The following is a 25,983-nucleotide window of genomic DNA, read 5'->3' as shown; positions in this document are numbered from 1 at the left end:
ATGATTTATTGCTACCGTAACCGGAGAAAAGGGAGTTAAGTGAGTAGAACAAGAATACGGAACGTACAGCCCATATGCGGCTCCGCTTCATTGCTATGAAACAAACAAGATGTAACCGAGGGTAACCTTTGAATTTCAGGGCCTGGGTCTATTGTCTAAAAGGACCACCAGAGGACACCCAGAGACCCCTGCGCCTGCGTAGTACGAGGAGATTGCATAATGGGAAGGCGGAGTGTATTACCTGTGTGGGGAGTGACTTTCACTGAACAGCTGTATATATGTGCTATCACCCAGACGCTGGGCACGCAGGCTTTGAGGAGAGATCCCCCTGCGCCTTACTTGGCATGCCAAATAGAGATTCTTCTTCTACTCTCGGTGTGATGAATTAGCTTTGCGCACTGGGCACGAACTACCCCACTGCCGTCTCTGGTGGCAACACTACTGAATAGTGATATATGTGTGAGTTGCTTTATCATGCGAAAGAAAGGAGCCAGGTTGGAATCTACAAGCAAAAGGTGCTAGATGGCATGAAAGCCTGTGGACTTACATCAAACTGTGAGTGCAGAAACAACTGTGTAACATGCCATATAAAAAAAAGTGATGGGATTTAGGCATTCCTGTGTCTTATCAAAAAGAGCTAATAGGCACAAAAGCGTACAGGCCCTGTTAGTTATCTAGTAGTGGTTGTGATTACTTAAAGTCTGTGTTACAACTCCAGGTCCCAGGAATGGTCTGACCTTTTAAGCTGTGTTTTCAAGACGAGGTGGTCAGATGGGAACTCTCTGAAAGCCCTTTTCTCACAACGTTACATTAATATTATCTAAGCTTTGGACACGCCAACAATATCTTCCCATCCTAATTTGGCTTTATGAACTAATCTCTCCCTGTCCCCAGCACCCCCTTCTTTTCAGGACATGGGATGTGTAAATATTTTCTGCACCAGATGGTTTGATAAGAAACTGTACCAGGTGTAGCTAACAACTAGACGTTGTGTTGTTATTTTCACAGTACCATAATAGTGCTCCATTGTGGGGTGTTACACCTGGTTTACAATCTTCACTTTAATTTATTGACTAGTCATTTGTTGAGATCCTTTGGGAATGCTTAGGCTTATTGACCCATGAAAATTAATCTGGAAGAAGATAGGGCTTGAATTTAAAGTGTGCGCCATCTCTGATCAACTTAATGTGTGGATATTATTATTCTAGAATAACTCCACATGTAGCTATATTTAATCAGGTATAAAACAAAGCAGCAGAAATGTAGCACTTTAAAGACTAACAAAATGATTTATTCGGTGATGAGCTTTCGTGGGACAGACCCACTTCATCAGATCTGATGAAGTGGGTCTGTCCCACGAAAGCTCATCACCGAATAAATCATTTTGTTAGTCTTTAAAGTGCTACATTTCTGCTAGGATCTGATGACCCACACATCCTTATTATCTCAAACTATAATTCACTGGCTGAACTGCCGTGTGTCCAGTACACATATATGCTGCTGTGGTATTGTCAAATAACATGCTTCAGTACACGTCTGTAACCTGTCATATACAACACTAAAAGGTGGTTTAGCCATTCCTGTTGCCATTTCAAAGTGAGATGGTGAATTCTAAAGAAAGAAATTCCATGACTCTATGTAGACAAAGTTCACTTTGTTCTGCCTTAGCCCAGGGAACTGGACTTGATGATGTCACCAGCCCTATTTTTCTATGATTCTTCTTTAAACTAGAAGAATCCATTTTTTCATTATGTGTTATGATAACAGTAAGAGCTATGCTGAATGGGTGGTAGTAGAAGACCGTGACAGGGGTGGCTGAAGAGACAGAGAAATTAAAAATATAGTGTACTAGCTACAAAGATACCATCACAATACTGATTGGTGCATTGACAATACCCATCTACGCATGAACTTTAATTTTATTACAGCAAGAAGTCCTGTGGCACCTTATAGACTAACCGATATTTTGGAGCATAAACTTTTGTAGGCAAAGATCTGCTTTGTCAGATGTATGGGGGGGTGGTTTCAGAGAAGGCTATCATGTTATTGGCTATCATAGCACTCAGCCAGGCAAAATGCAGGTATGCTCTACACTTACTGATATATGGTATTTACAGGATTGCATTCTGAGTTGTTCTGGGCATCTGACTTGCATGTGAAGAAAGAAAAATTCCCTAATCTACTCATAAGAAACATACATGGTTGCAGAATGTTTTACTGCTGTGCTTGGGGGTATCTGCCTTCACTTTGCTGTCATCAAAGTTCTGTTGATATAATAAACCCAGTTCTCTCTCCAGCCATACATTGCACTATATGGAAGAGGTGAACTTGTACTCTTGTTCTGTTTCAAAAGTATCTAATCGAAAGATGGAACCAAGGCTCACATGCGTTATTGTGAGAATTATTTCTTGATTCACACATTCAGTACAGTCAGATCATAGCTGCAGGATGGCCCAAGCCGAACCTCTTTGACAAACCCCTTTCCCTTAGACTATAGCTACGCTGCCCCTGCAAAAAAAAAAAAAAAAGGGTGGTGGTGACTGTAACAACTCGAGTTGGCTAACCTTGGATAAAACAGTAGAGAAGACACAGCAACTTGGCTTTTAATTCAACTGAATAGCTCCAATTTAACCTTATTGAGTTGCCCAGTGTCAAATTGGAGCTCCTATCCTAAGGTACAAGCTGTGTGGCCTTGTCTTCTCTGACATTTTAACCCAGGCTAGTTAATCCAAGTTAGGAACTTGCTTCTCCTTCCCCTGTCCCCCACACATTAACTCCACCCCCCACACGGAGCAGACCTGCCTTTTAGAGAGCATCATCAATTCCATTCTGCCCTCTAGTGTTTCATATTGATAATGATGGAGTAGAACAAACTCAGCACTACTTCAAAACAAACAAACAAAAAAACCCCCCATACATTTAAAACAATGTTGAAATTAACATCACACTGGGACTGAGGAAAAGTTGTTTTCACTAGAGAAAGCAGTGTATGCTTCCCTCAGTAGCAAAGGATTTATGCTTCCAACTGCTATTAACTTGAACTGAGAAAAATCAGCTGTTCGGTTTCGTGTCAAGTTAATAAAAGCACTTTTCTGTTTATTTCTGAGCAGAGGAACTATCATTACGGTTTACAAGGCATTTTCACTATGTGTCCCTGCTCACAGGCATTTAGCTTCTGGAAAAAAGAATTGGTTACACTTTCATATGCAGTCAAATGGTGATAGTGGTTGGTTTGATTTTGATATAGAAAGTTAGTAAAATTCCATTATGCCATTTTACAGTCGTCTGAACATGAGTCTGTCTAGTTTAAGAAAGATTCATTTTTCTGTAGAAGTAGTTTTGACATAGAGTGAAATTTGGTTTAGGAATAACCAGGTTATGGGTATTTGAAAAATGCCTCTTGAATATGGACAGTATGTGATTTTTATCCTAATTTATTTGAGAAGGCTCATGGATCCATGCAGCCACAACAGCATGCCTCAGAAAGAGTGACTAGAGGATTTTGTCTGCCAGGTCCATCTCTTGATTGCTCTCCACTTTCCCTGCACCCCTGCTGATCATCTTCTCATTTTAATCTGCTCTTCCCCCATGTGTGTTTGAAGCTGAGATCACATTCAGTTAAAATTTTATGTAGCCTCCAGTTACAGTGGATCTCTTGGCACATTTTAACCCACAGATCATTAGCACTCTGTGTTTTATCCTGGTTATCAGAGGAATAATTTGGGGCTAAAATCTTCAAATAAAAGCATGAGCTGCCTCTACATGCATTCACAGTTTCTCCCACTACTTTTCCCACAGGTCCTTTTGCCTTCCTGTACAAAGAGCATCTCGATTTACTTGGCGTCTACATTTAGAACACAAAGAAAATGTGTGTGTCAGGTGCTTTCAAGCTCATCTCTTTCCTCAGGCATGTATTCATGAGCACATACAGAATTGCACCACATAAGTTGCCATAAAAATGGAAACATTTACATTACCATGACATGGCTATCACTGCAATAGAGCAAACTTTCTCACCCTTTCTACCTTGCTCCACTGTAATGAGATAGACTTACCCCATACGTTTTTATGGTAACCACCCTTTACACACACACATGCAATCAGGCCTGCCAACGGGGGAGCGGTAAAGAGGGCAGCTGCCCCATGGCCCAGCATTTCAAAGGGACCTGGCAGCACTGCTCTCTTGCTCCATGTGGCTCTGATGGAGGTGGGGGCAGGCAGAGCCACCATCTGTGCAGCAATAAGGACTGATTGCCTTGGGCCCCACCCTTTCCACTGTTGGCCCACACAGCTGGATTCCCTCCCACCTTGGCCCGGGGCTCTTGCCCCTGCTGCATGCAATCAAATCACTGGATTACATTTTATTTAAAATAGCAAAATATAAAATTAAGATAATTGACATGTTTTTAATTTTTGTTTTATCCCTTGTTCTCTCCACACTCTCTCCTCCTAGCATGCATCTCTTCATTCATATTTTTTAAATCTTTTCTTTTTCCATATCATATTTTCCTTGCTTGGGCATTTGGAAGTTTGTTTGGGGAAACTGTTTTGGCTTTATGAAAACATCTTCACTCACTGTAGGAAAGATGCAAGTAGTTGATTCTTCTTGGCTCCCTTCCCCTTCAAAGGAAATTAAATGCATACTTAAACATACAAACCAAAACATACATGTCAACAGATGGTAATATGGAGAAATGTTTCAGAATCACACCAGCCTGTCTGCACACTTTGTTACTGGATACAGCTTTAATGATGGTACAGTTTAAATAAGATTTACATCATAGATCATCCTAAACAGGATACCGGGATCATCAAAAAGCACAAAGGAAAATATTTTCCTTGGAACAATCTTTACAAGAATTTGTCAAATTAATTTACACTACCCCCTAGAAAATAAGTATACTGTGTATTGTTAGATTCTTTGTGGTCAGTGACAGTGGATGGGATACTTTTGAAAGGCACGTATTATGTACACTGTAATCCTTTCATATGTACTTTTACAACCACAATCATGGTCAACTCTGCGAATATAGTTTATGGCAAACTTTATTTATGTTACTTTGAAGGATATTTTTGCTTTGAAGTTTTACTCTCCTTGCAGAAATATAGATACCTATAGTAGTAGGCATCCTTCGATCCCAAGGGATCATGGGTTTGCGCCCCAGTTGGACTGATTTGAGCAGCATCTTCTGTGGCTGTGCAATCCAATCCGGGAGTGGCAGTCCTTTCCGCACTGTGAGCAGCAGTAGACAGATGTCGCTCTGGTATCACGGGCACAGATCTTCCTGAGGGCTCTCCTGTCTTCCGCTTCTTTCACCAAGGTAGTTTCATACATAAAAAGAGCTTCCTTCACTCCCTGTTTCCAGGCATGCCTGTCTGAGGCGAGTGAATGCCAGGTGTTCACACTGATAGAGGGAGCGATAAGGTCACGCTTGCACATGTCCTTGTAGCGCAATTTAGGTCGCCCTTTCAGCCTCTTTCCAGACACCAGTTCGCCAGAGAGGACGTCCTTCGGTATTCGGCCATCCGTCATGCATGAGACATGGCCCAGCCAGCGCATACGCCTCTGTTTGAGAAGGGTGAACATGGAGGCAGTGCCTGCCCTCTCAAGCACTGCACTATTGGGGACCTTGTCCCGCCATGAGATACCGAGTATGCACCTAAGGCAGCGCATGTGGAATGTGTTGAGCCGCTGCTCTTGTTTTGAGCGCAAAGTCCATGTTTCACTGGCGTACAGCAGTGTTCTTAAAACAAAGGTTGTGTAGACCTGCACCTTGGTGTGTACAGTGAGCTTATTGTTAGCCCATACCCTCTTCATCAGCCTGGAGAACGTTGTGGCGGCTTTTCCAATGCGCTTGTTGATCTCGCTATCGAGTGACAAGTTGTCCGAGATCGTCAAGCCTAGGTACATGACCTCACGGACGACTTCCAGTTTGTAGTCTAGCACGTTGATAGATGGCTCGTTACCCACGTTTTGGCCTATCACCTGGGTCTTCTTTAAGTTGATTGTGAGGCCAAATTCCATACATGCATCCGCAAAGCGAGTTATGAATGACTGCAGTTCCTGCTGAGCGTGAGCAGCAATAGCTGCATCATCAGCAAAAAGGAACGCCCTTAGACACTTCGTAAGCACCCTGGTCTTCACTCTAAGCCTTGACAGTTTAAAGAAGTTGCTGTCTGTTCTCGTGCGGAGAGAGATGCCCTCTGTAGCAGTTCCAAAGGCATATTTGAGCAAAACTGCAAAGAAGATGCCAAACAGTGTTGGAGCCAGCACATACCCCTGCTTCACTCCGCTGAGAATCTCAAAGGGTTTGGATGCGAATCCATCGTATATGATGGTCCCCTTCATGCCTTCATGGAAGGCCCTAATAATGCTGAGCAGAGTTGGGGGACAGCTGATCTTAGCCAGAATTGTGAACAGACCTTTTCTGCTGACGAGGTCAAATGCCTTGGTCAGGTCGATGAAGGCAATATACAGAGGTTTGTTCTGCTCCCTGCACTTTTTGTAGTTGCCTAACAGAGAAAACCATGATACCTATAGTATAGATATCTATAGATACCTATGCTGATTTGTATATTAGTCAGTGTGTGTGCTTGTGCATACAAAACACACAAATATTCATTTGGCATGAACACATCTATTGCACACCTTCTAGGTTTTTAACTTTTCATCTAATAATAGAGTAGGGTCTCAACATTCACAAACTTACAGTTCGCAAATTTAATTATTCACAGTCATCTGCTTCCCTGGGGCCCCGGGCAGGGAGCGCCTGCAGCTGCCGCTTCCCTCAGGGCCCTGGGCAGGGAGTGTGGGCAGCCGTCTGCCCCTTCCCCAGGGTCCCGGGCAGGGAATGCCTGCAGCTGCCCCTTCCCTGGGGCTCTGGACAGGAGCACCAGCCGCCACCACTTCTCCTGGGACCCTGGGCAGGAGCACTGGCAGCTGCCACTTCTCCCAGGACTCCAGCCAGGAGCACCATAGCAGCCCCTTCCCTGGAGCTCTGGGCAAGAGTGCCAGCATCTGCTGCTTCCCCCGGGACCCCGGGCAGTAGCGACGCAGCCACCACTTCCCTGGGGCTCTGAGCAGGAGCCCCGGCACCTGAGCCCCAGGGGAGCAGTTGCCATATTTGCGAAATTCACTATTCATGAGGGTTCTCTCAACACGGAACCCCTGCGAGTGTTGAGCCCCTACTATATTTGTATTTAAAGACCTCTACAACCACTATTGGCCAATGCATAGTGAAAAGGGCTTGACTTTTTTGCTTATCTTTCTAGGGAAACATGTATTTCCTCTCATAATCACAAAATATACCTTTATAAAAATACCACTAACCCTCAGTTTTCCTCCTCTAACTGCTGAACACTGTTACAAAGAAGCCCATAACATTCTCCTTCTCTTGTAATAAATTAGATTTAAATAAATTCTTAATATCGGTACAGTTCCTACACCATAAGCAATCCTTTAAGGTATCATTTAGTACCTTTGTAAGTTTTAGGATGGGCTTGTTGAATCACAGTCCAGAAGGTGGATATAATTTATCAATGACAGTACAGTAAAAACTACCCAGACCAGACTAGAGTATGTAGCAATAAGTGCCTATCCCAGGGATGGCAAAACTTCTGCTGACTTTGATGGGTTAAGAATTTGGCCTTGGACCTGCAGCCATTTTACATTTTCATTTTAAGAGCATGATTTTCTTATGGATTGCTAACGAGTATGTTTGAACTTCACCACCCAGACAGATTAGTCTTTACTGCATAACACTTTATTCAGCCTTAAGGTTATGCATGTGCTGAAGTACTTTGTTGAATTAGGGTCTCAGTGTTTTATCAACTTTTGCCATTGGCAAAAAATCCAACCATGGCATCTCAATCCAGTAAGTGAGGGATAAATTGCCATTGGCAGTAAAATAGACTACTTTGAAGTACAGAGGGACAAAATCTTCCAGAAGGATTTTAGTTTCAAAGCACACTATTCAGCACTGTGTATAATAATCAATGACAGCATTTCAACTTCTCATGCATTTGCATGAGGCTGAAAGAGACCTTGGGGGTCATTGAGTCCAGCCCCGCAGTTCTTCTTCAATTTAGATATTGAATTCTAATGGACTGCTAATATTTCTCATGTAAAATTTATAATTCAGATAGCTTTGCCATCCTCTGTCAGGCATGCTGGATATTATAGATTACTGAGTACAATTTACAAAATGAAACAAGCAAGAAAAGAGAGGAAGAAAGGTAGGATATGATTGGCCCCTATTGTTTTACAATAATATTAAATCCAGTGTTGAATTTGCAGTTGAAATTGAATGCATGTTCTAGTTATCTGTTATTAAATATAGAACTTACAATGGGGTTTAAAATACAAAACATTTTGTACTGCAATCATAAATTAACCATATAGGAACATTTGAGTTTCATATGAAATGGGCTTCACAAGAAGAATAAATAATGTGTTTTTTTCTGTATGTGAACTGCTTTAATTTTTAAGTAATAAATGACCAAAAATGATTAACATGCTACTCTGTACTTCCTAAAACATCCACCTTGTTACACATTTTTGTTTCCAGTAATAAAATTATCACATGAAATTAGTACACGCTTTTCCTTCTGAAATGTGTGTTCCCTTGTAATTATCATATTCCACCCTGGAAGTATTACATTTAATCAGCTTATTTAAGCAATCTGTATAACAGTTATTATATAGGAAACTTATTTACTAAAATAAATATTTTATAACACTAGCCATGGCAATGTGTAATTTAATTTGCATTATATATGGGTCCACAATCTCATCACTTGAAAGGTACCACCATTTATTCCTCACAGCTCAACATCTGCTCTGGTCAGCTTCCCAGTGCCTGTCAGTTGCAGCAGCCAAGAGTCAGGCTGTTGCCCCTGACAGGAGCTGTGAAACTGCACATCAGGGGTGGTAGGGTGACTCTTACTGCCCTGATAGGGGCATGGAGGCTGCCGCGCCTGACAGGAGCAGGGAAACCTGTCAGGGGTGGCAAGAGTCAGGCTGCTGTGGGCCTGACTCTTGGCTGCCGCGGGCCTGACTCTTGGCTGCCGCCACTGACAGGAGCTGGGAAACTGACCGCTGCAGCAGCACTGATCAGTTTTCTGTTTCCTGTGAGTGTCAGGGAGCTGGGAGCCAGGCTCCAGCTCCCTTGGGCTCACAGGAGTGGGGAAACTGACCAGCACAGCAGCAACTTGAGTGCGTGTATCTCGGGGTTCTACTGTACTAGTGTTTTAAATTGCAATCTTCTCATAAGATCTGCATCTTTCTTCCAAGTTATCTGATACTGCAGACACTTTTTTATTCCCTTGATCTTCCAAGGACAGTACTGTGAACAAAGCTGTACTTTCAAATGAGCACCAATGGTTTATCTGCAGTATTCTACCTTAATCCCTCTCCCACTTCTCCCAAAATTCATTGCAGAAGTTTTCATTTGGAGGGTATGTACTCTTCTCTGTGACCAGCATCAGTGTGTTTCTTTGAATCAGTCGTTCCACAAACACATACACACATGAATAACTTTACATGGGTAGTCCTTTTGAACTCAGGAGACTATTCACATGCATAGATTTATTGCTGAGTTGCTGAATTTGTTTCTAAGGCCTCCATACTCCAGTGTTAACTATGGCAAAACTACCTCTTGAAATCAGTGAGGGTTTTACCAGAGCTCAACTGTAAGATCATACCATTAAGTATTCTTGTTTTCAAGCTGACTTAAAGGATGTTCCTGTTCAGCTGTTTTAATTCTTGATTTCTTTTCTCCCATGCTAAATACAATTGTAATATCTCAGTAGAGGACAATTTTTGTAGTTACCAGTGGTCCACTTTTTTCTGTGATTGCGTGGAAGTTGGACTCAGACATAATCACACTAAGGATGACATCAGATCACAGGGCTCAGGTTTGATCACCATTAGGAGCACAGTTAGTATTGACAATACACTGTCAGTCTTCCAACTTGATGATGGCAAGTCAGATCTACAAATAAAACCAGCCACGCTGATAGAACTCATATTGCTGCAAAATGCAGCAGCCCATCTGCTTAGGAATACAAGTTGCTGTCACACAATACTTTATTTTTCTCCCTGCACTGTTTCCCCATTGAATAAGGTTTCCATTTGAAGGTCGTGATGCAAAGCCCTCTGAGAGCTACTTCCTTCTGACGCTATGCTTGCTGTTGGCATCTGAGTTCTACCATAACAATGAAACACTTCACTAGCTGAGGGAGGTATCTAAATTGCAGGAAGCAGAAGTTTTCTGGGAACTGAATGCAGACTATAGAACTCACTGCAGAAGGAGATAATATGATCAAGGAGACCTCATCTTGATAAGAATTAAAAAGCCAAACCTACTTCTTAGTTTTCCCACAGCAAGTTCGTCTCACACATAGGCCCATAATACACCCTCTCACTCACCCAAAGCGAAATAAGCAGACAAATAACCAAAAAACCCCCAACCAAACAAAAAAAAAAAAAACTCTGTAAACTAATCAACCTACTTCATTTACAGACTGTGAACAAAGCCTATTTCTATTTTTAGTCTTGGCACACATGCAGATATTAGTCATGTAAACTATAAAATAGAAGTTTCAAATTCATCTGGTTACTTTAATTACTTTTTCTTCATTTATATTATTAAAAGCAAATCAAAATCTGATGTTAACAATCTGTCTTTTATTTTGACGGAGGATAAATGGTATTATTTTTAATAATTTTATTCTATACTGTATTTCTTAAATTATACTCTATAAAATCCCTTTTAGGGATATACATTGTTTCTAGTTTCAACCTGTTACTATTGAATATTTTAGGATTTAAAATACCCTCTAGGACTATGATAGAAATTTGTTCCACAACATGTAATGTACAAACCATTTTCACAGTTCTAATGAATTTTATATAAACATGTCAAAATTTAAGCAAAAATAGGTATTTGATGTAATCAAGATTAAGTTCAGTTTTATACTTTCAGATCCACAGAGTCAAATCCAGGTTCATTGGGCAATTGAACGCTGAAGAGATGAAGATATACACACAGAAAAAGCAGCATTACAGTGCCCCCTCATGCCAGTAACAACGGTCACTGTACATCCACCCATGCACGGCTCACTGTGGCCCGAAGCACATTTAGGTCAGGTTTACACTAGACTGAAAAGTTGATATAAGATATGCAATTCCAGCTACGACAATTGTGTAGCTGGAATCGACATATGCTAGATTGATTTTTCCGGTTGATGGAAGAAACTCTCATGTTGATCTCCCTTACTCATTGCAAGAACAGGCCGACTGTAGAGCCCTAATGGTTAGGCACACTAAATCAAACCCCAGAAGATCAAACCTGAAGGAGTTGATCTTCCAGTAAGTGTAGACATACCCATAATCAGAGCAAGCGTAGGTAACATGTAGGGACTATAGCTAGGTTGGGGACACGTGTTCAGTGTCCTTTGACCCTGGCCAGAGAACACTTCTAATGGGTTTGTAGAGGATTGTGGCATGGAAGCAGACTAAGGACTGAAAGAGAGTTCCATCTTCTGGGCATGGATTATTTTGTCAGGCACCAATGCATGGTATTCTGCTGCAAATTGGCTCAACAGGCCAAATCTTATTTATCTTATTCAAAATTGTGTGAGCAAGATGAAGAAGATTTGGTCCCAAATAATTAACCCTTCAAGTAGCACACAGTATTTCCTATATATCTAGCCCATAATTCATAAATATCTTTGTTTACAAAATGAAGCAGATAATCGTTTGCTTATAGGTGAGTATCTGCTCATAAGAAATAACTTTGTAACAACTCATTACATTTTATTGTACATATAGTTTTGGAATTAATATTCTAAAAGAAAAAATATTCTAAGAGCTGGCATGATTTTTTCCCAAAATGATTATTTATTTGTGCTTTTAGCTTTTTACTACCTAGGTACTACTTGATGATGAGTGATTTGGAAATACCTAACAGCTCTCTATACATAGGTGTATATGTATTTATATGCATTGGCTTGGATGCAGAACCTCCATTTTTAATGAAAAGAATGACTGTAATTTTTACAGACAGTTATTGTAGTAGACAAAAAGATTTTTACAAATGGCCAGTTAAATGGTTTTATGTGGAATGTGTGCTCAGGATCTTGTATGAGAAAGACAAAATAATCAAATAATGTTATTGCTGATGGAAGGGGGCAAGAACAGCATTTTTATATTAAAATTAAATTAAATTAATAAATTAAATTATATTCAGTTACTCAGTTTTACATTGTTTGATTAAATCACCATAGATCTGAGCTATTTATTTCAATTATGCAATATAAAGTGTAAATGAAATTGTATTTAAATTAATTTAACTAAACAGAATGATATACCATATTGACACAGTGACAATGCTACTGTAATAAGACTTCTGACTCAGTCAGTACAATGCAGTGTATCCTAATAATGCACAATGCTCAAAAATAGAATGTGGGGATTAGGGATTACTTAAAATGTAGTCGTGATTCTTAACAAATAGAAAACTGGACTGTGCAAAACTCAATGTAATCCCAGTTGACTGGGGGAGTCACTTTGATGCAACTCAAATTTCTGACACAATATTGTGTTAATTGCCAACGCATAGTACGTATAACTATACTTGCTAAAAATGCTCAGGTTTTGAGAGCACTGCAAATGCTTGGCTGAAGATCTGTACTTGCAGACAGTTTGAAAGGATTGCTTTTGTGTCTGGGGTAAAGCACTTGGGTGACCTGTAAACACTGGTTTTTGGTTGACTTTCCCTTCTAATAAACACTGTCCCCTTGAATAGTAACGGAGGTGGCCGTGTTAGTCTGTACTCCGACAAAACAAAAACAAAACAAAACAAAGCAGCAGAAATGTAGCACTTTAAAGATTAACAAAATGATTTATTCGGTGATGAGCTTTCATGGGACAGGATCTGAAGAAGTGGGTCTGTCCCATGAAAGCTCATCACCGAATAAATCATTTTGTTAGTCTTTAAAGTGCTACATTTGTACTGCCCCCTTGAGGTATTCATTTGTATTGAGAAAAAAGTTGTCTGTGAAGGCTGTATGAATCTGTGCAAGAGTGTGTTCTTCCAGTTTTGAGTGAATTCTCACCTAATCACTTTAGATCATTTTATTGCTTATTTCCCCCGTCTGAAGAGTGTATAAATCTCTATTAATAAGAGGATCTCTAGATGTCAATAGCAGGCACATTGCAGAGGAAATTGGGTGTGAATATCTCACTGGTAATGAAAATAACCTGCAATTGCATGCTTAAGTGCCTGTGCACAGTGATGCAACTAAGAAAGCAATTCTTTGAGAGTAATTTGTAGAGAGTTAGAATGAAACCCTAGCCTCTCTGAAGGCTATGCCAATATTTCCATTGACTTCCACAGGGACAAGACGTCACCTAAGTCTTTGGCAAAGTGCAACAAAAAGTCGCATTATAAAAAAAAAAGATGCATTGAAAGCAGGAAAAGAAGTGTTTTGAGAATGACTTAGGCGCAGGTCCACTGAAAGAAGGGGCAAAGGGGGCAGTTGGTGTATCATAGGGGTCTGGAGCTCTGGCTGATGCCGCTGGCAAAGTAGCAATGATTGCAGCCAGAGCTTTGGGCCTCTTTGAAGTGCAGCTGTGTGTGTGGGGAGGGTGGGGTGTGGGGGTGGGCATGATGCAGTCCGGGTGGCACTGACTGCTGAATGCCCTAGGCCCTGCACCTTATGCAGCACAGAGCTGTGCCCCCCCACCCCACCTTGCCCCAGAGTCTGTGGCAACTGTTGGCCCTGCTGTCTAGTTATTACTTATTCCTGCCTTGAGTGCAGGGAATTGGACTAGATGACCTGTTGAGATTCTTTCCAATTCTACACCTCTATGATATACAAGGGTAAGGCCAGGAAGAGCAGGATACTGTGTCTGTGCCTGGTAATGAAGGCAACAAAACATCCCATTGTTAATACAGTAAACTCTTTCATATCCATCATTCTGTTATCTGGAACTCTCAAATAAATGGTGTTTTAACCACAAGTAAATTTTAGTTACATTTTCTATAGGTATAATGAAAATAAATACAGTATAATTTTACAGTGTACAACACTACTGTTGTTAGTAAATAAAGTATTCTGTGTACATTTTTGTTTGTTTGTTGATATCTAATCTTGTTTTTCTTTAGTATTATGCATTGCTAGGTATACATTTCTATTATCCAGAATATTTGAATATTCATCAACCTCCCGGTCCGGGGGCTGCTGGATAGGAAAGAGTTTACTGTTGTCTGGATTCCATTTCAATCAAGAGTTCTAACTCACAGCTCACTATTCCCAGCCCCATCTGTGTTTTGGACATATCCTGCAACCTTCTTAACTCAATGTGAATTTGTTGGCCTGAGCAGAAAAGATGATTTTTATATCCACTCTGACTTTGACACCAGCAGCTCCACCTGGCTCCAAGGAGGAGGTCTGCTTCCTTAGGTTCTTGATATGATGACTGCCCCTGAAACACTCCAGGCTGGATTTGTTTTACAGCACCGAACACAGTCAGTCTTGGGGTATATTATAATGTGTTCCACTACAAGGGGGGACTTTTAGAAGCAGGACTATTGATAGGCTAGCTCTTTTCAACTCTGCTGACCTTGTACCCCATGGAGTGCTTTTCAGTGAGTATGTGGCAGAAATGGAACCTCTCCCTCTGCAGCTGTAGGCTTCCCTTTGTATGGTGGAGGCCATATAAGCCTGGGTTCTTGAGAAAGGCCCACATGACTGGCCCATAATGGACAGATAAGCTAATGTATTTGTGCAGTTGGGCTCTTGAAATCCCTGTCACAGACCTAACTATAAAAATTAAAAGTCTGAATCATATACCAGAGAATTTAATTTCTAACACAGAGAGCGCATTTTTCAATACTTGTCTGTGGACATCACTCCCCAGAAGGGAAAAAAACTGTGTATTTCACACTTGATATGTGCAATCAATTGTCCTTAAGTGCCTGCCATATATAAAATCTATAAAATAGAAGAAAACTGACCAAGTTTATGATGCCATGGCATATAACTAATATATGGAGCTTTATTAATAAACCTTGGCTTTTCCCTTCTGCCTTTTATTCCAAGGCCTCAAAACATTTTGAAGACATTGATATCCACAGTTTGCAGATGAGGAAAGGAGGAAGACAAAAGTTAAGTGATTTGCCAAAAGTAATACAGCAAGACAGAAGCAAAGCTAGGGATAGGAGTGAGGCGCTGTTTTAACTATGGCACAACATTCTATTCCCAATAAGTGAATTCACTGTATCTTAGAGATGTTGTTTCACGCCATGTATTTTAAGATCATGAAAATTGGCCAGTTTTGTAAAATTAAAATTTTGACAATGGTAATTCACCCCCTCCCCATAGACAGATAAGGCTACTTAAATGGTTATCCATACAGCTGTGTACATAAATATTTTATATTTATGCTTGTTGCAACCTAATTATAATGTTTAAATGCTGACTGGCACAGAAGATACTGAGCTAGCCCTAGATTCCCTTGTTTTGTTATTGGGCATGGCAATGGTACAACAAGATACTCCTACGGTTGCCTCAGGCAACTCATCTTCCTCTGTCCATTCATTAAGATCTGGGTTATAGCACTGAATGCACTTCTTGTATTTCTTTTCTATTTCATTCCAGCCACCCACCAAGTGAATTTTCCCATTAAGAGTTGAAGCCCCTGCAGTACTCACTCCAGTTGGCAGTGGAGCGGCATAGCTCCACTGGCCAGCATATGGACTGTAGCACTCAACTGGGAGGACATCAACCCTTTCACCACGACCTCCCAGTTGGGACCCACCCATGATGTATACCCTCTCCCCAAGGGTAACAGCACAGTGCCATCCTCTTGGAGTGCTAAGGGTGGATTTATCCTGCCAGTTATCAGTGGCAGGGTCATACATACATACAGAGCGGGAGTACGCATTATTTATATAACCTCCGGTGACCAGGATTCTACCATCGATGACTGCACTGGCATGGCAGCACCTTGCCACCTCCAGTGGTGCCTTCATTTGCCACTGATTAACTGCAGGCACATAGCATTCAACTGAGGATAGGCATCCTTCAGAGTTGCGACCACCCACTGCAAAAAGGAGGCCATTGAATACATTCAGGCTAAAATGGGTGCGCTTCTGATTCATATTGGCCAGGTGAATCCATGTGTTGAAACGAGGATCATATCTGCAAGCATTAAAAAAAGAGAATAACTGATGCAATCAGTATACTCAGATATTTCTAAGAGAAGGTCTAACCTTACACTTTCACACCTGCCACTCTAAATTGTTAAAATGATGGGGCTTCTAAATCACTTTAATTTTTATTGTCTGACTATTACACTTCACTTGAACTGAATGTTGGACTTTTTGTTAGATATCAATAAAACTGTTTTATTTTTTAGTAGGTAGGAAGTATATCTTTGTCATTAAAAATAATTGTGTTAGTAAAATGTAGCATGTATTTAGCACATAAGTTGATCTAGCTACTTTCAGCAATTTGAAATTAAAAAAAATCAATCTCCTTTTTTCACTTTGCAAAGTGATTAATGTGTCTGTACAGTATCTATATTTAAATATTTTTTCTGTTAATTTTTACTATTATGTTTACTTCAAACATGCCTTGTAATATGCATCTCAAACTTTTACGTGATGGGTTTTCAAAAGTGACATCATAGCTCCTTTATAATTAATACAATGATATATTTATTAAATGTATTCCCACACTATATATGCTGTTCTGTACTGGCCTTGTGGTCTTCTACGGCCATTCTTGCTTCCCAAACACTCCAGTGTGAGTACTATTGGGCTTTTCGCAGAGATAATTAAAAAATTATGACTCTTTGTAAGTATTTCTATCTTCAAAGAACTATACAAGCATTTAAAACTGTATATTTGTTTTGTCAGTAAAAAGATGCATTTTAAATATTTGGGGCCAAATTAGCAACTACTTACAAAAAATCCTTACTCAGAGTTTCATTAATTTAATTGTAACTGTTAATATTAATAAGAATTTGCAGGATCGAGTTATTGTACAAAACAGTTTTTATAGTGCATTATATCAAAGAGGTAGATAAATATTTTAAAAAATCAAGATCATAAACTAACTTTGATCTGTAATGCAAACCCTGTACATATCAATTGTCATTCCACATACTCAGACACAGAGAGACAGAAGGTACTTAGAACTAGGGTCCTAGCAAATTCACAGCCATGAAAAATGTGTCATGGACTGTGAAATCTGGTTTCTGATATGAAAGCCAGTCTTTGTGTGCTTTTACCTTGTCCTATACAGATTTCATGCGGGATACCAGAATTTCACAAATTGGGGTTTCAACCTAAGAAGGGAATGTTGGGGGATTAGATTACAAGGTTATTATAGGTGAGTCATGGTATTGCTACCCTCACTTCTGCACTGCTTTCAGTGCTGGCTGTTGGTCAGATGAGAAGCCCAAAAGGCAGTGATCCACCAGCAGAAGCGCAGAAGGATGGCAATACCATATACGTGCCATTTTTGCTTCTGTGCTGCTTAAGATGACCAGATGTTCCAATTTATAGGGATAACCCCAATTTTTTTTTTTTTAAATACACACACCTTTTACCCCTCACCCCTTATCCTGGTTTTTCACATTTTCTATCTGGTCATCCTAGTGCTGCTGCTGGAGGTGGTGCTGCCTTCAGCATTGGGCTTCCAGCCAACGGCTACCAGCTTCTAGCTACCCAGCTCTGAAGGACGTACTACTGCCAATAGCAGCCTAAAAGTAAGGATGGTAATACCATGTTCTCTCTTCTCCCCAAAACCCACACAATAGTCTTGTAACTCCCCCATAATTCCTACATTTGCAATGCTGTGAAATTTCAGATTTAAATATCTGAAATCATGATGTTTGTGACATTTTAAAATCCTATGGTCACGAAATTAGCCAAAATGAACTGAAAGTTCGGTAGAGCCCTACCAAACTCTAGGCTCAGGACACAGATGAGAAAAAGCAAGGAATTCCAAAGCTAAGGATGATAATCTGTTTAATAATCAAGATGTTATATTTAATTTTCCATGACGGGGAGGAAGAGCATGAGCTTTTGAGGGTGCTTGCATGTTATGTAATATCTCTGAATAACATTCCATTTATTATTGACTCTGCATATCAATATGCATGATATTTTAGGTATTTCCTTTCAGTGCTATTCATTTTAAATAAGATTTATATAAAAGTAGGATCTTTGTTTATTAACACTTCTATTAGTCTCATAAGTTAATGCCTGCTGGAAGTGACATTCTCTGTTCAAGCATTAAACATCTCCACAGAAATCGATTCTGAGATCACAAATAGAAAACTATGACTTCTTTGGAAGGACAAGAGGTGAAGCAGATAAATCCTTAGGCCCCTGCCTTTCTGTCTTCAGAGGTATACAGAGACCAGCAGATGGGCAGAGTTCGGATAAAAGAGGAGCTGGGGACAGCCTCTTGGAAGGGAAATATAAATAATTGGAGTTAGCTCTTGTCTGATGCTTTTCAGCCTTATCTCTGAAAGCAATATACAAGTGTAGAGAAGTGGCATGACTTGTTCAAGGTCAATGGCAATGCTAGGAATAGAACCTACGCTGGGTCATACTGACTCCTGTGACTATGTGGTATTATTCCAGGTTCCTGTTTTATTTCCATCATGCAGTCCACAAAATATCTGCAGGCTGAGTTCTACTGTATGAAGGGCCATAAGGCCCTGAAATAAAGGGGGAGATGTTGGGGAGCCATCTCCTCTATGCAACTTTTTGCTTTAGCAAATTGGCATAAATGGCTAAACCGACCAACCAAACAACAGGAGAAGTTAGTGCTGTATTAGTTCTCTCCATACAAGTCACTGAACACCCTTGTAGGAGGGATTCTTTGGGCATTCCTGCTGGGGGCTGTACTCAACAGCAGCAAAGTAACAGCTGTGTGTGCCAGGAAACTGTTCAAGGACAGCCACTTGTTTTAGGCTAATAGTGTATTAGATATACGCTGAGATCCACGAGTTTTCCCATTGTCGAACCATTTATTGAGCCCCAATGTTCCATTGATTTTTAGGCAGAACATTTTAAAAATCAGTAGAACATTCTCTTTAAAATCATTTGACCCTCAGACTTCTGCTTGAGCTCTGTGCCCTAAATTGCTTACGCTTGTGCAGTTCTACAGGGGGCAAAGCATTGGGAGTGCAGGCCTTCAGAAGCTATGCAGCATTTTGTGTATCCACACAGTCAGGATCAATGTAGCCTTTAAGAAAGAAAGGTTTTGCTTCTAAACTACATATCTCATAGACCTGGAAGGGACCTTAAGCGGTCATCAAGTCCAGTCCCCTTCCCTCTCAGCAGGACCAAGCCCCATTCCTGACAGATTTTTTTAAATCTCTTTGCCCCAGATCCCGAAAATGGCCTCCTCAAAGATTGAGCTCACAAGCCTGGGTTTATAATGCCAATGCTCAAAACCACTGAGCTATCCCTCCACACCCCTATGTTATCAGAAATAAAGACCAAAATAAATGAAACATAGACAAATGTTAAACATTAAAAAAGCTATTTCTGAAAAAATGTTCTTCAGAGTTTTCCATGAGGCATCGTCAATAACTCTTGAACTTAAACAATTCTTGCCTAGTTTGGTTTGTCACAACATAAGTGGTACTTCCAATTTTCTTGAATTTTACATCTAAACAGACATTATTCAATTAATTTTGGCTTGAGGTAGATTTTCTGAATTGGAGGTGTTGTTGTTTATATATTAGTGGTTACAGATGGAAATTTTGTATGATGTTAGTCAGACATTTGTAATAGTTAAAATTTTAAACATCCTTTCTATACATCCTTTTTCTTTCTGGCTACTAGTCTTACCTGGTGTTGCTAGGTTTTACATTCAGGCTTGGATTTGCTCTTGCACAATGTGAAATCTGACTCTCCTTTCCTTAGAAATAATCATTTACCTGCAGAAATTGCTGACAGCATGCTTGGCCTGATTCCTGGCATCATTCTGGTCTTCACCACCAGCAACATAGAGAAATCCATCCATCACAGTCACACACTGATTAAAACTTTTAGCAGGCATTTCCGTAAGCTTCTTCCATCCATTCTCAGGATCTCTGTATAAGATGTCTCTGCTAAGGGACTTTTCTGTTAATGCTGGGCGGCCCCCAACAGTAACTAGGACTCTACAGCCTCCACGAATCCTTGTTCTTCTAGACTGCAGTGTATTCTGATTATATGGAAGCAAGTGATAGTTCATGGCATCCACTAGAAGTCGATGGCAGTCCGCATCTTGCATCATTCTTGGTACAGTTTGAACATAATTGACCAGATCTTGAGCAGAGATGGTACCAAAACGAATGTTGCCCAGGAGATCTGCAGCATACTTTGCTCTCTTTTGGTCAAATTCCAGCCATTTTATTGCAATCTGGAATGCAAGAATTTCAGAAGGCAACTGCAAGTCATCATCTGCTAGGAGTTCATTGATCTGATCAAATGTAAGTTTTAAAAACTGATCTGTTTCTGAAAACTCAATGAAGTTGTCTCTAATAAACTTCTGTGCTGCTTCCTTGGTGTTTTTAAGTCCATATGTCTCTGCAATATTGGCAATATACATACAGTTCTCAACATTGATTTCTTGCATCAGAAATTCAGAGCACATCTTTACAAGGGTATGAATCTGAAGATAGACTGCTGTGGAAATGATACTGCCTATTGTGTAGAGTGAAAGAGTTAGCTTTCCAGTGTAAGCATAGGTGATAACAGTGGCTAGGCCCAAGGGGGATACATCATTGAGATCCACTCTTTCAGTAGATGGATCTTTCTTTAAGATGTTATGAAAGTAGTTGCTGCAAGAAGCCATCACCACCTTGTGAACACTGAAGGATTTGGTTTTGGTACCAATAGTCAAGTCACAAAGAAAATTTTCCTGCCTCATTCTGCTTAGCCCTTCCAGGAGATTTGGGCTATAAGAAGAATCAGACACCTCAGCTGAGATGCAGCTGAAACCATTCCCTCCATCTAAGATGCCACTCAAGCCATTTAGTTTATTTAGTGGGCCATCCTCCACGATTATAGTCATCTCATTGATGTCTCCTTTGTTCTTTTTGACATTCTTCTTTTTAGGCGCCATGACTGCAATGGAATATCACAGCCACGTGCTCACTAAAAAAATACAATGGTAAAGTTCAGTGTTACATTTCAGTTACAAGTATTTAACATCTGACTGATGACCCAACAGAGTTTAAAGTTTATCCATAGATGGAACCACTGCAAGAAAAGAACACAAAGTAACATATCTTACTATTGCCGAAATACTTAAAATTGTGTGTTTTATTGGAATGTGGTTGCTAATAGTAAATGCTATGATTCTCCTAGAATTATAGTTATATATCAAGAATGCATTTACAATTAGCTTTTGTTTATAACAAGATCACAAAAATCAAATTTCCCCAAGAATGAGTTTAGGATTTATATTCAGTGGAGTTCCAAGAGCTCTCTAACTTCAAATTTATACTAGTTTCTATTTTTCATAAGTAAAATGTGTCTGGCTAAGCGTAAACTTTTAAAAATAAAATAATATTTTAAAGTCATGTCCCAGACAACAACACAGTAAGGTATAGGATCTGGCTCTGTACTTGCTCCCAGTTTACAGTGTGTTGAGTTCAGAATCTGACATACAGAAATTAAAAATGGGAAGAGTTTTCCACAAATAATCAGAATGAATCTTATTGGGGGAAAGTGCATTTTAGACATGCTTTTCTGTATTTTTACACTGTGGAGCTGAGCCTAAATGCTCCCAGGATTTTAATTCTAGATTTACTAGGCTCATGGAACACTATTTGCATATCATATTCACGAAAGCCCTTCTACATATAATTTACTTTGTCAGCTTTCCCATCTCTATATCCTATAGTCCATAATTTGAAATTACAGTGTCACAGTTTCAGCATCAAATATTGAGGGTATTTCTGAACAAAGACTAACTTTGTTTTGCAAAAGAATGTGTGCAAATTGATACATGTTTAAGAACAGCTATTAACATCAAAAAACCATTTCTCAGTGTGAGGATAACCTTTACTTTCATATAATGTTAGATTAATTTTTTAAATTATGCATATTAACGGTGGACAGATTCCTGCCCTCACTGGAGATAGTGGCCAAATTCTGTAGAATTCAGTGGGAGAAGGCCCTATAAGGCATTCATAGGAGTTATTTCATTTATGAAATATATGCAAATACACATTAAAAAAAGGTCCTTGTCCTGAATGATAGTTTGATGAAAGGTGTCGCTGACACTAATCAAATACAGCATTATACCTAAGATACACTAGTTTCTTGTATTCTGATATAATTTCCTCAAATACTGATCCTAACCTCCTAAACGAGGACAGAACAAGAAGAAATGCTGTGTAATAACAGAATAAGGAACAGCATCATTAATTTTTTTTAAATAAACAAACTTTTCCAGCAACCTTTCTTTGTAAAATCTCTGCACCTTCCACTTCCCTACTGCATGCATCTTAAGAGAAGTCAGCATTTCAATCATAGAAAGGAATGGTTGGTTCCGCTGTAAGAACTAGCCTTTTTTTTCCTGCTGTGCGATGACTGTGCGCAGTACGAGAGAGGCCCATGTGTGCTGAAAACATCAGTGTCTCTCGGTGTCACTGCATGCCAGAATGAGCTGAGATTCCAAAATGTCTCCTTGCCAAAGAGGTGGGCCAGCTGCTCCCCTCTCCCTGCCCACCCGGCTGCATTCCAAAAGCTGCATCTGTTGAAACCTATCAGAGTCAGTTCTAGGAATAGTAACACTCACACAGCAGCTTGCCATTTTAAGACAGGTTCAATTTAAGGTGTATTTGCCATTTTAGACACACTTTATTGTTTCAAACGACAGTATAAACTACAGAAAATGCTTTATCTGTTTCACTGGTACAGACTGAAAAAGAGCCCAAACTTTGCATGTGTTTATATTTTCTATTCACAAACTTTATAGATAGCTAGATGATAATATCTTGGCCTCCATAATTGTGGCTTTACATATTTTCAGAAATACTTAAACTTTATAAACTTTAACACATTCACTATTTGTTCATAAAAACAAGAATTACTTTAGCTCCAATACATTTAAATGTTGCTTGTTATAAACACAATTCTCCAAAGTTTTCTGTACTGTGTACTTTTCTCTCAACAGAAATATAATGAGTTAGTTTATTTGGTAAGCAGCCAATGAGTTAAGTTACAGCAAATGCAAAAGCAAAAAAACGTATCAGCCAATATATGATGAAAATGCTCTAATTTTATTTTTAATTTTTTTCAAGCCTCAGCTGCTTTGCATTCTACAGCCTTTTGCCTTTCCGGAGATAGAAGAGGTCATGTTTATTTTAGATGAAGAACAATTTATGCCAAAGGCAAGTTCCTGGCCCAAATAGTCAAATGTTCTAGATGCAGAAAATAATTATCTTAGAAACACAATGAATCTGACCAGCAAGTGCAGCAGCAGGAGAAAACTTACCTTCCTCAACAATGCACTGTCTACAGCTGTCCAACCAGGTTTCAGTAGGAATGTCCGTTCCTAGGAAGAATGAGAACAGAGAGAATGAGAGAGAGAGAGAGAGAAAGAGATCAGAGGCCACCTGACAAGCCTCAGCAATTGTAGCTTCTAGTGTGACCCTTTGCTGTCACAGTGAATAAAAGAGGCTGGTGTCTGTGCTCTGGGGCCCTTTAAAGTGACCCCTCCTCCTCGTCTCTCTCTTTCTGTCTCAGTGCCATCCAGAGGGGTTAGGTTTCCTTTGCTTGCCTGACTTTTAAAATTAGGGGAACAAATTTGTCTCATATATAAACATAAGTGTGTATAGGAAGTATAAGACAAGCTCCTGGAAAGGGCATTCTGCTGCCATCCAGCCTCATGTCAGCTTCTCTGGGGCTATGGTTACACTAGTGAGTTTTGCAGACAAAACCCCGGTTTTGTCAACAAACTGGTGGAACTTCCCCATACAGAATGCATTTTGTTGACAGTTTGTCAAAAAAACTCAGCACTTTCACCAGCTGCGTTCTGCCTCTCAGCCATGAGGCATAACACTGCTGTTGACAGATTCTGTTGACCAGAACGTTGTGTGGACACTCTGGGGGCCCTCCCTTGACAGGCAGGGCATCCAGAACAATGGGCAGCCCTGTCTGCTGTGCTTGCTGGTGCCTGTTTTGTCGAGAGAGCAGCCGGGCAGTCCCGCCACTCTATCGACAGAGCACAGAACTCTTCCAACTGGCTTTTGTGTGTGGCTGCACTCTGTCAACAGAAGTTTTGTAGGCAAACTTCTTCTGACAGTAACTTCTGTCGACAAAGCTCTGTAGTGTAACCGTAGCCAGGGAGAACTATTTATGATAACTGTGTTTGTCCCTGAAGGACAAAATACAGCCTGATTCAGACATCTTCTCTTTGCCTTCTACAGTGTGAGTTTCTTTCTGTCATTATTAGTTTAAGTAAATAGAGGTCACATATCTTATTTGGATAAAAGATCCTCATCACAATAGCACTGCAGATTCCCACAACAACACGAAAACTGCATTGCCATTCCAAAGATATACAGGTAAACTTCTTCCACGAAGACATGGGGTTCTGGGTGTCTCAGGCCTCTAATAAAAGGGTACTTAGCACTTTATAGATAACTGGTTCAAACGCAAATCATTCTGCCATTGAGTTTTACTCAGAACATGAGGATCTCTTTGCAAACCAGATGTTGAAATATGTCCCTCAAGTCCCTACTTACTAGGGACAATTTTGGGGTTTGTTAAATTAAGTTATTGACAAACAGGATCTCCATGGTTACCGAAGATGGAGTCCCTGCTGGAATTCATTTTAAATATGGAGTCCAGAAATTGCTGAGTCATTGCTCCCTCAGAGAAAAGGGCGGGAATCTCAAGGCAGGACAAGAAGGCCACATGATCGGAGATCTGCCCGGAGACAGGAAGTAATAAAATAAGGTGGAACACTCCACTTTGGGCTCTCCTTCTCTGATCCCTCTGTCAGACACTCAGGCAGGAGGATTAGAGGAGGCCCCTGGTGTCTACAGCAAAGCATTGCTGTTGCGCTGTGAGAGTTTGTAGGCTGGGAGCGCTCACACTCAGGTGCTCCTGCCACAACTGCGCAAGAGAATTAGGGGAGGCTTCCGGTGGCAAGGGTAATCAGCCAGCATGGTGTGGAGGCTTCGTAGGCCAGGAGTTTTGTTTGCTTTTAAGTTGACAGGTCAGGAGAGGGGAGTGTTCTACTAACGCACACACTACCATTCTCTCCAGGCATTTCTCCATGCAGGACAATGAGGCAAGCAGAGAAGAATGGACGAAAGAAGACGAGGGTTTCCATCCAGTTGTGAGCCTAAGTGTGCTGCTCCTGAGAGGCAGCTCCATCAGCCTCATCCCCAACGCAGCAGTCCACCTTACCTGGTGATTACAGCTCACTCCAGGGCTGCGGTAGGAAGTGATCTTGGAGGAGGGGATAACTCTAGTTACCCGTAAATAGTTACTCTAAGTTTTGACAACTGGAACTTTTGTTTGATTATTGTTTGTCCGTTAAATAAATTGTTACTATTTGTTTACCATGAATTTGTGAGGTATTCAATAAGTGTGGTGATAGATACGTCCAGAGGTCCAAGCTTGCAAAAGCAGGGTGCTGTTAATCCTGCATACTGTTCAGGTGTAACATACTGACGAAAACCAATGATCGTAAGTGACCTCTGTAAACTAGCACCAGCTGACATTTTTCAGATGCTGAATGGACACAAAATCCTTGCACTTCTGCAAGAAGTACCTCCAGAGCAAAGTTGATATGGTTGACAAGGTGGTGGTTCAGAGAAGCTTGAATGTAGCTATCGATCGTACTTCTGTATTGAGACTCCCCAGGTATACCAATGCTCGTCAGCAATAGTCTTACTAGAGTCACAACTCCCACAAGACAGCCAAGCAAAATACTGGTTCT

General features: G+C 40.4%; 1 protein-coding gene and 1 long non-coding RNA gene across 2 annotated transcripts; one reads left to right on the top strand and one right to left on the bottom strand.

Moving 5' to 3' along the window:
* Positions 1 to 238: 238 nt before the first annotated feature.
* On the top strand, positions 239 to 25,604 carry LOC142011519 (uncharacterized). Its single transcript, XR_012645105.1, has 3 exons — positions 239 to 555; positions 23,333 to 23,422; positions 25,305 to 25,604. It is a non-coding gene; the product is annotated as an uncharacterized LOC142011519 (long non-coding RNA).
* KLHL31 (kelch like family member 31) lies at positions 15,158 to 23,695 on the bottom strand. The gene is made up of 3 exons (XM_074991164.1): positions 23,527 to 23,695; positions 19,973 to 21,176; positions 15,158 to 16,209 (listed from the first exon to the last, which is right to left on the bottom strand). Exons 2-3 carry the CDS (start codon positions 21,142 to 21,144, stop codon positions 15,477 to 15,479), a joined length of 1,905 nt encoding a protein of 634 aa, XP_074847265.1. The 5' UTR covers positions 21,145 to 21,176; positions 23,527 to 23,695; the 3' UTR covers positions 15,158 to 15,476.
* Positions 25,605 to 25,983: the final 379 nt, after the last annotated feature.

The sequence above is a fragment of the Carettochelys insculpta genome, chromosome 3 (assembly GCF_033958435.1).
Source record: "Carettochelys insculpta isolate YL-2023 chromosome 3, ASM3395843v1, whole genome shotgun sequence".
Taxonomy (NCBI): domain Eukaryota; kingdom Metazoa; phylum Chordata; order Testudines; family Carettochelyidae; genus Carettochelys; species Carettochelys insculpta.
This window is presented reverse-complemented; position numbering and strand designations above follow the sequence as displayed.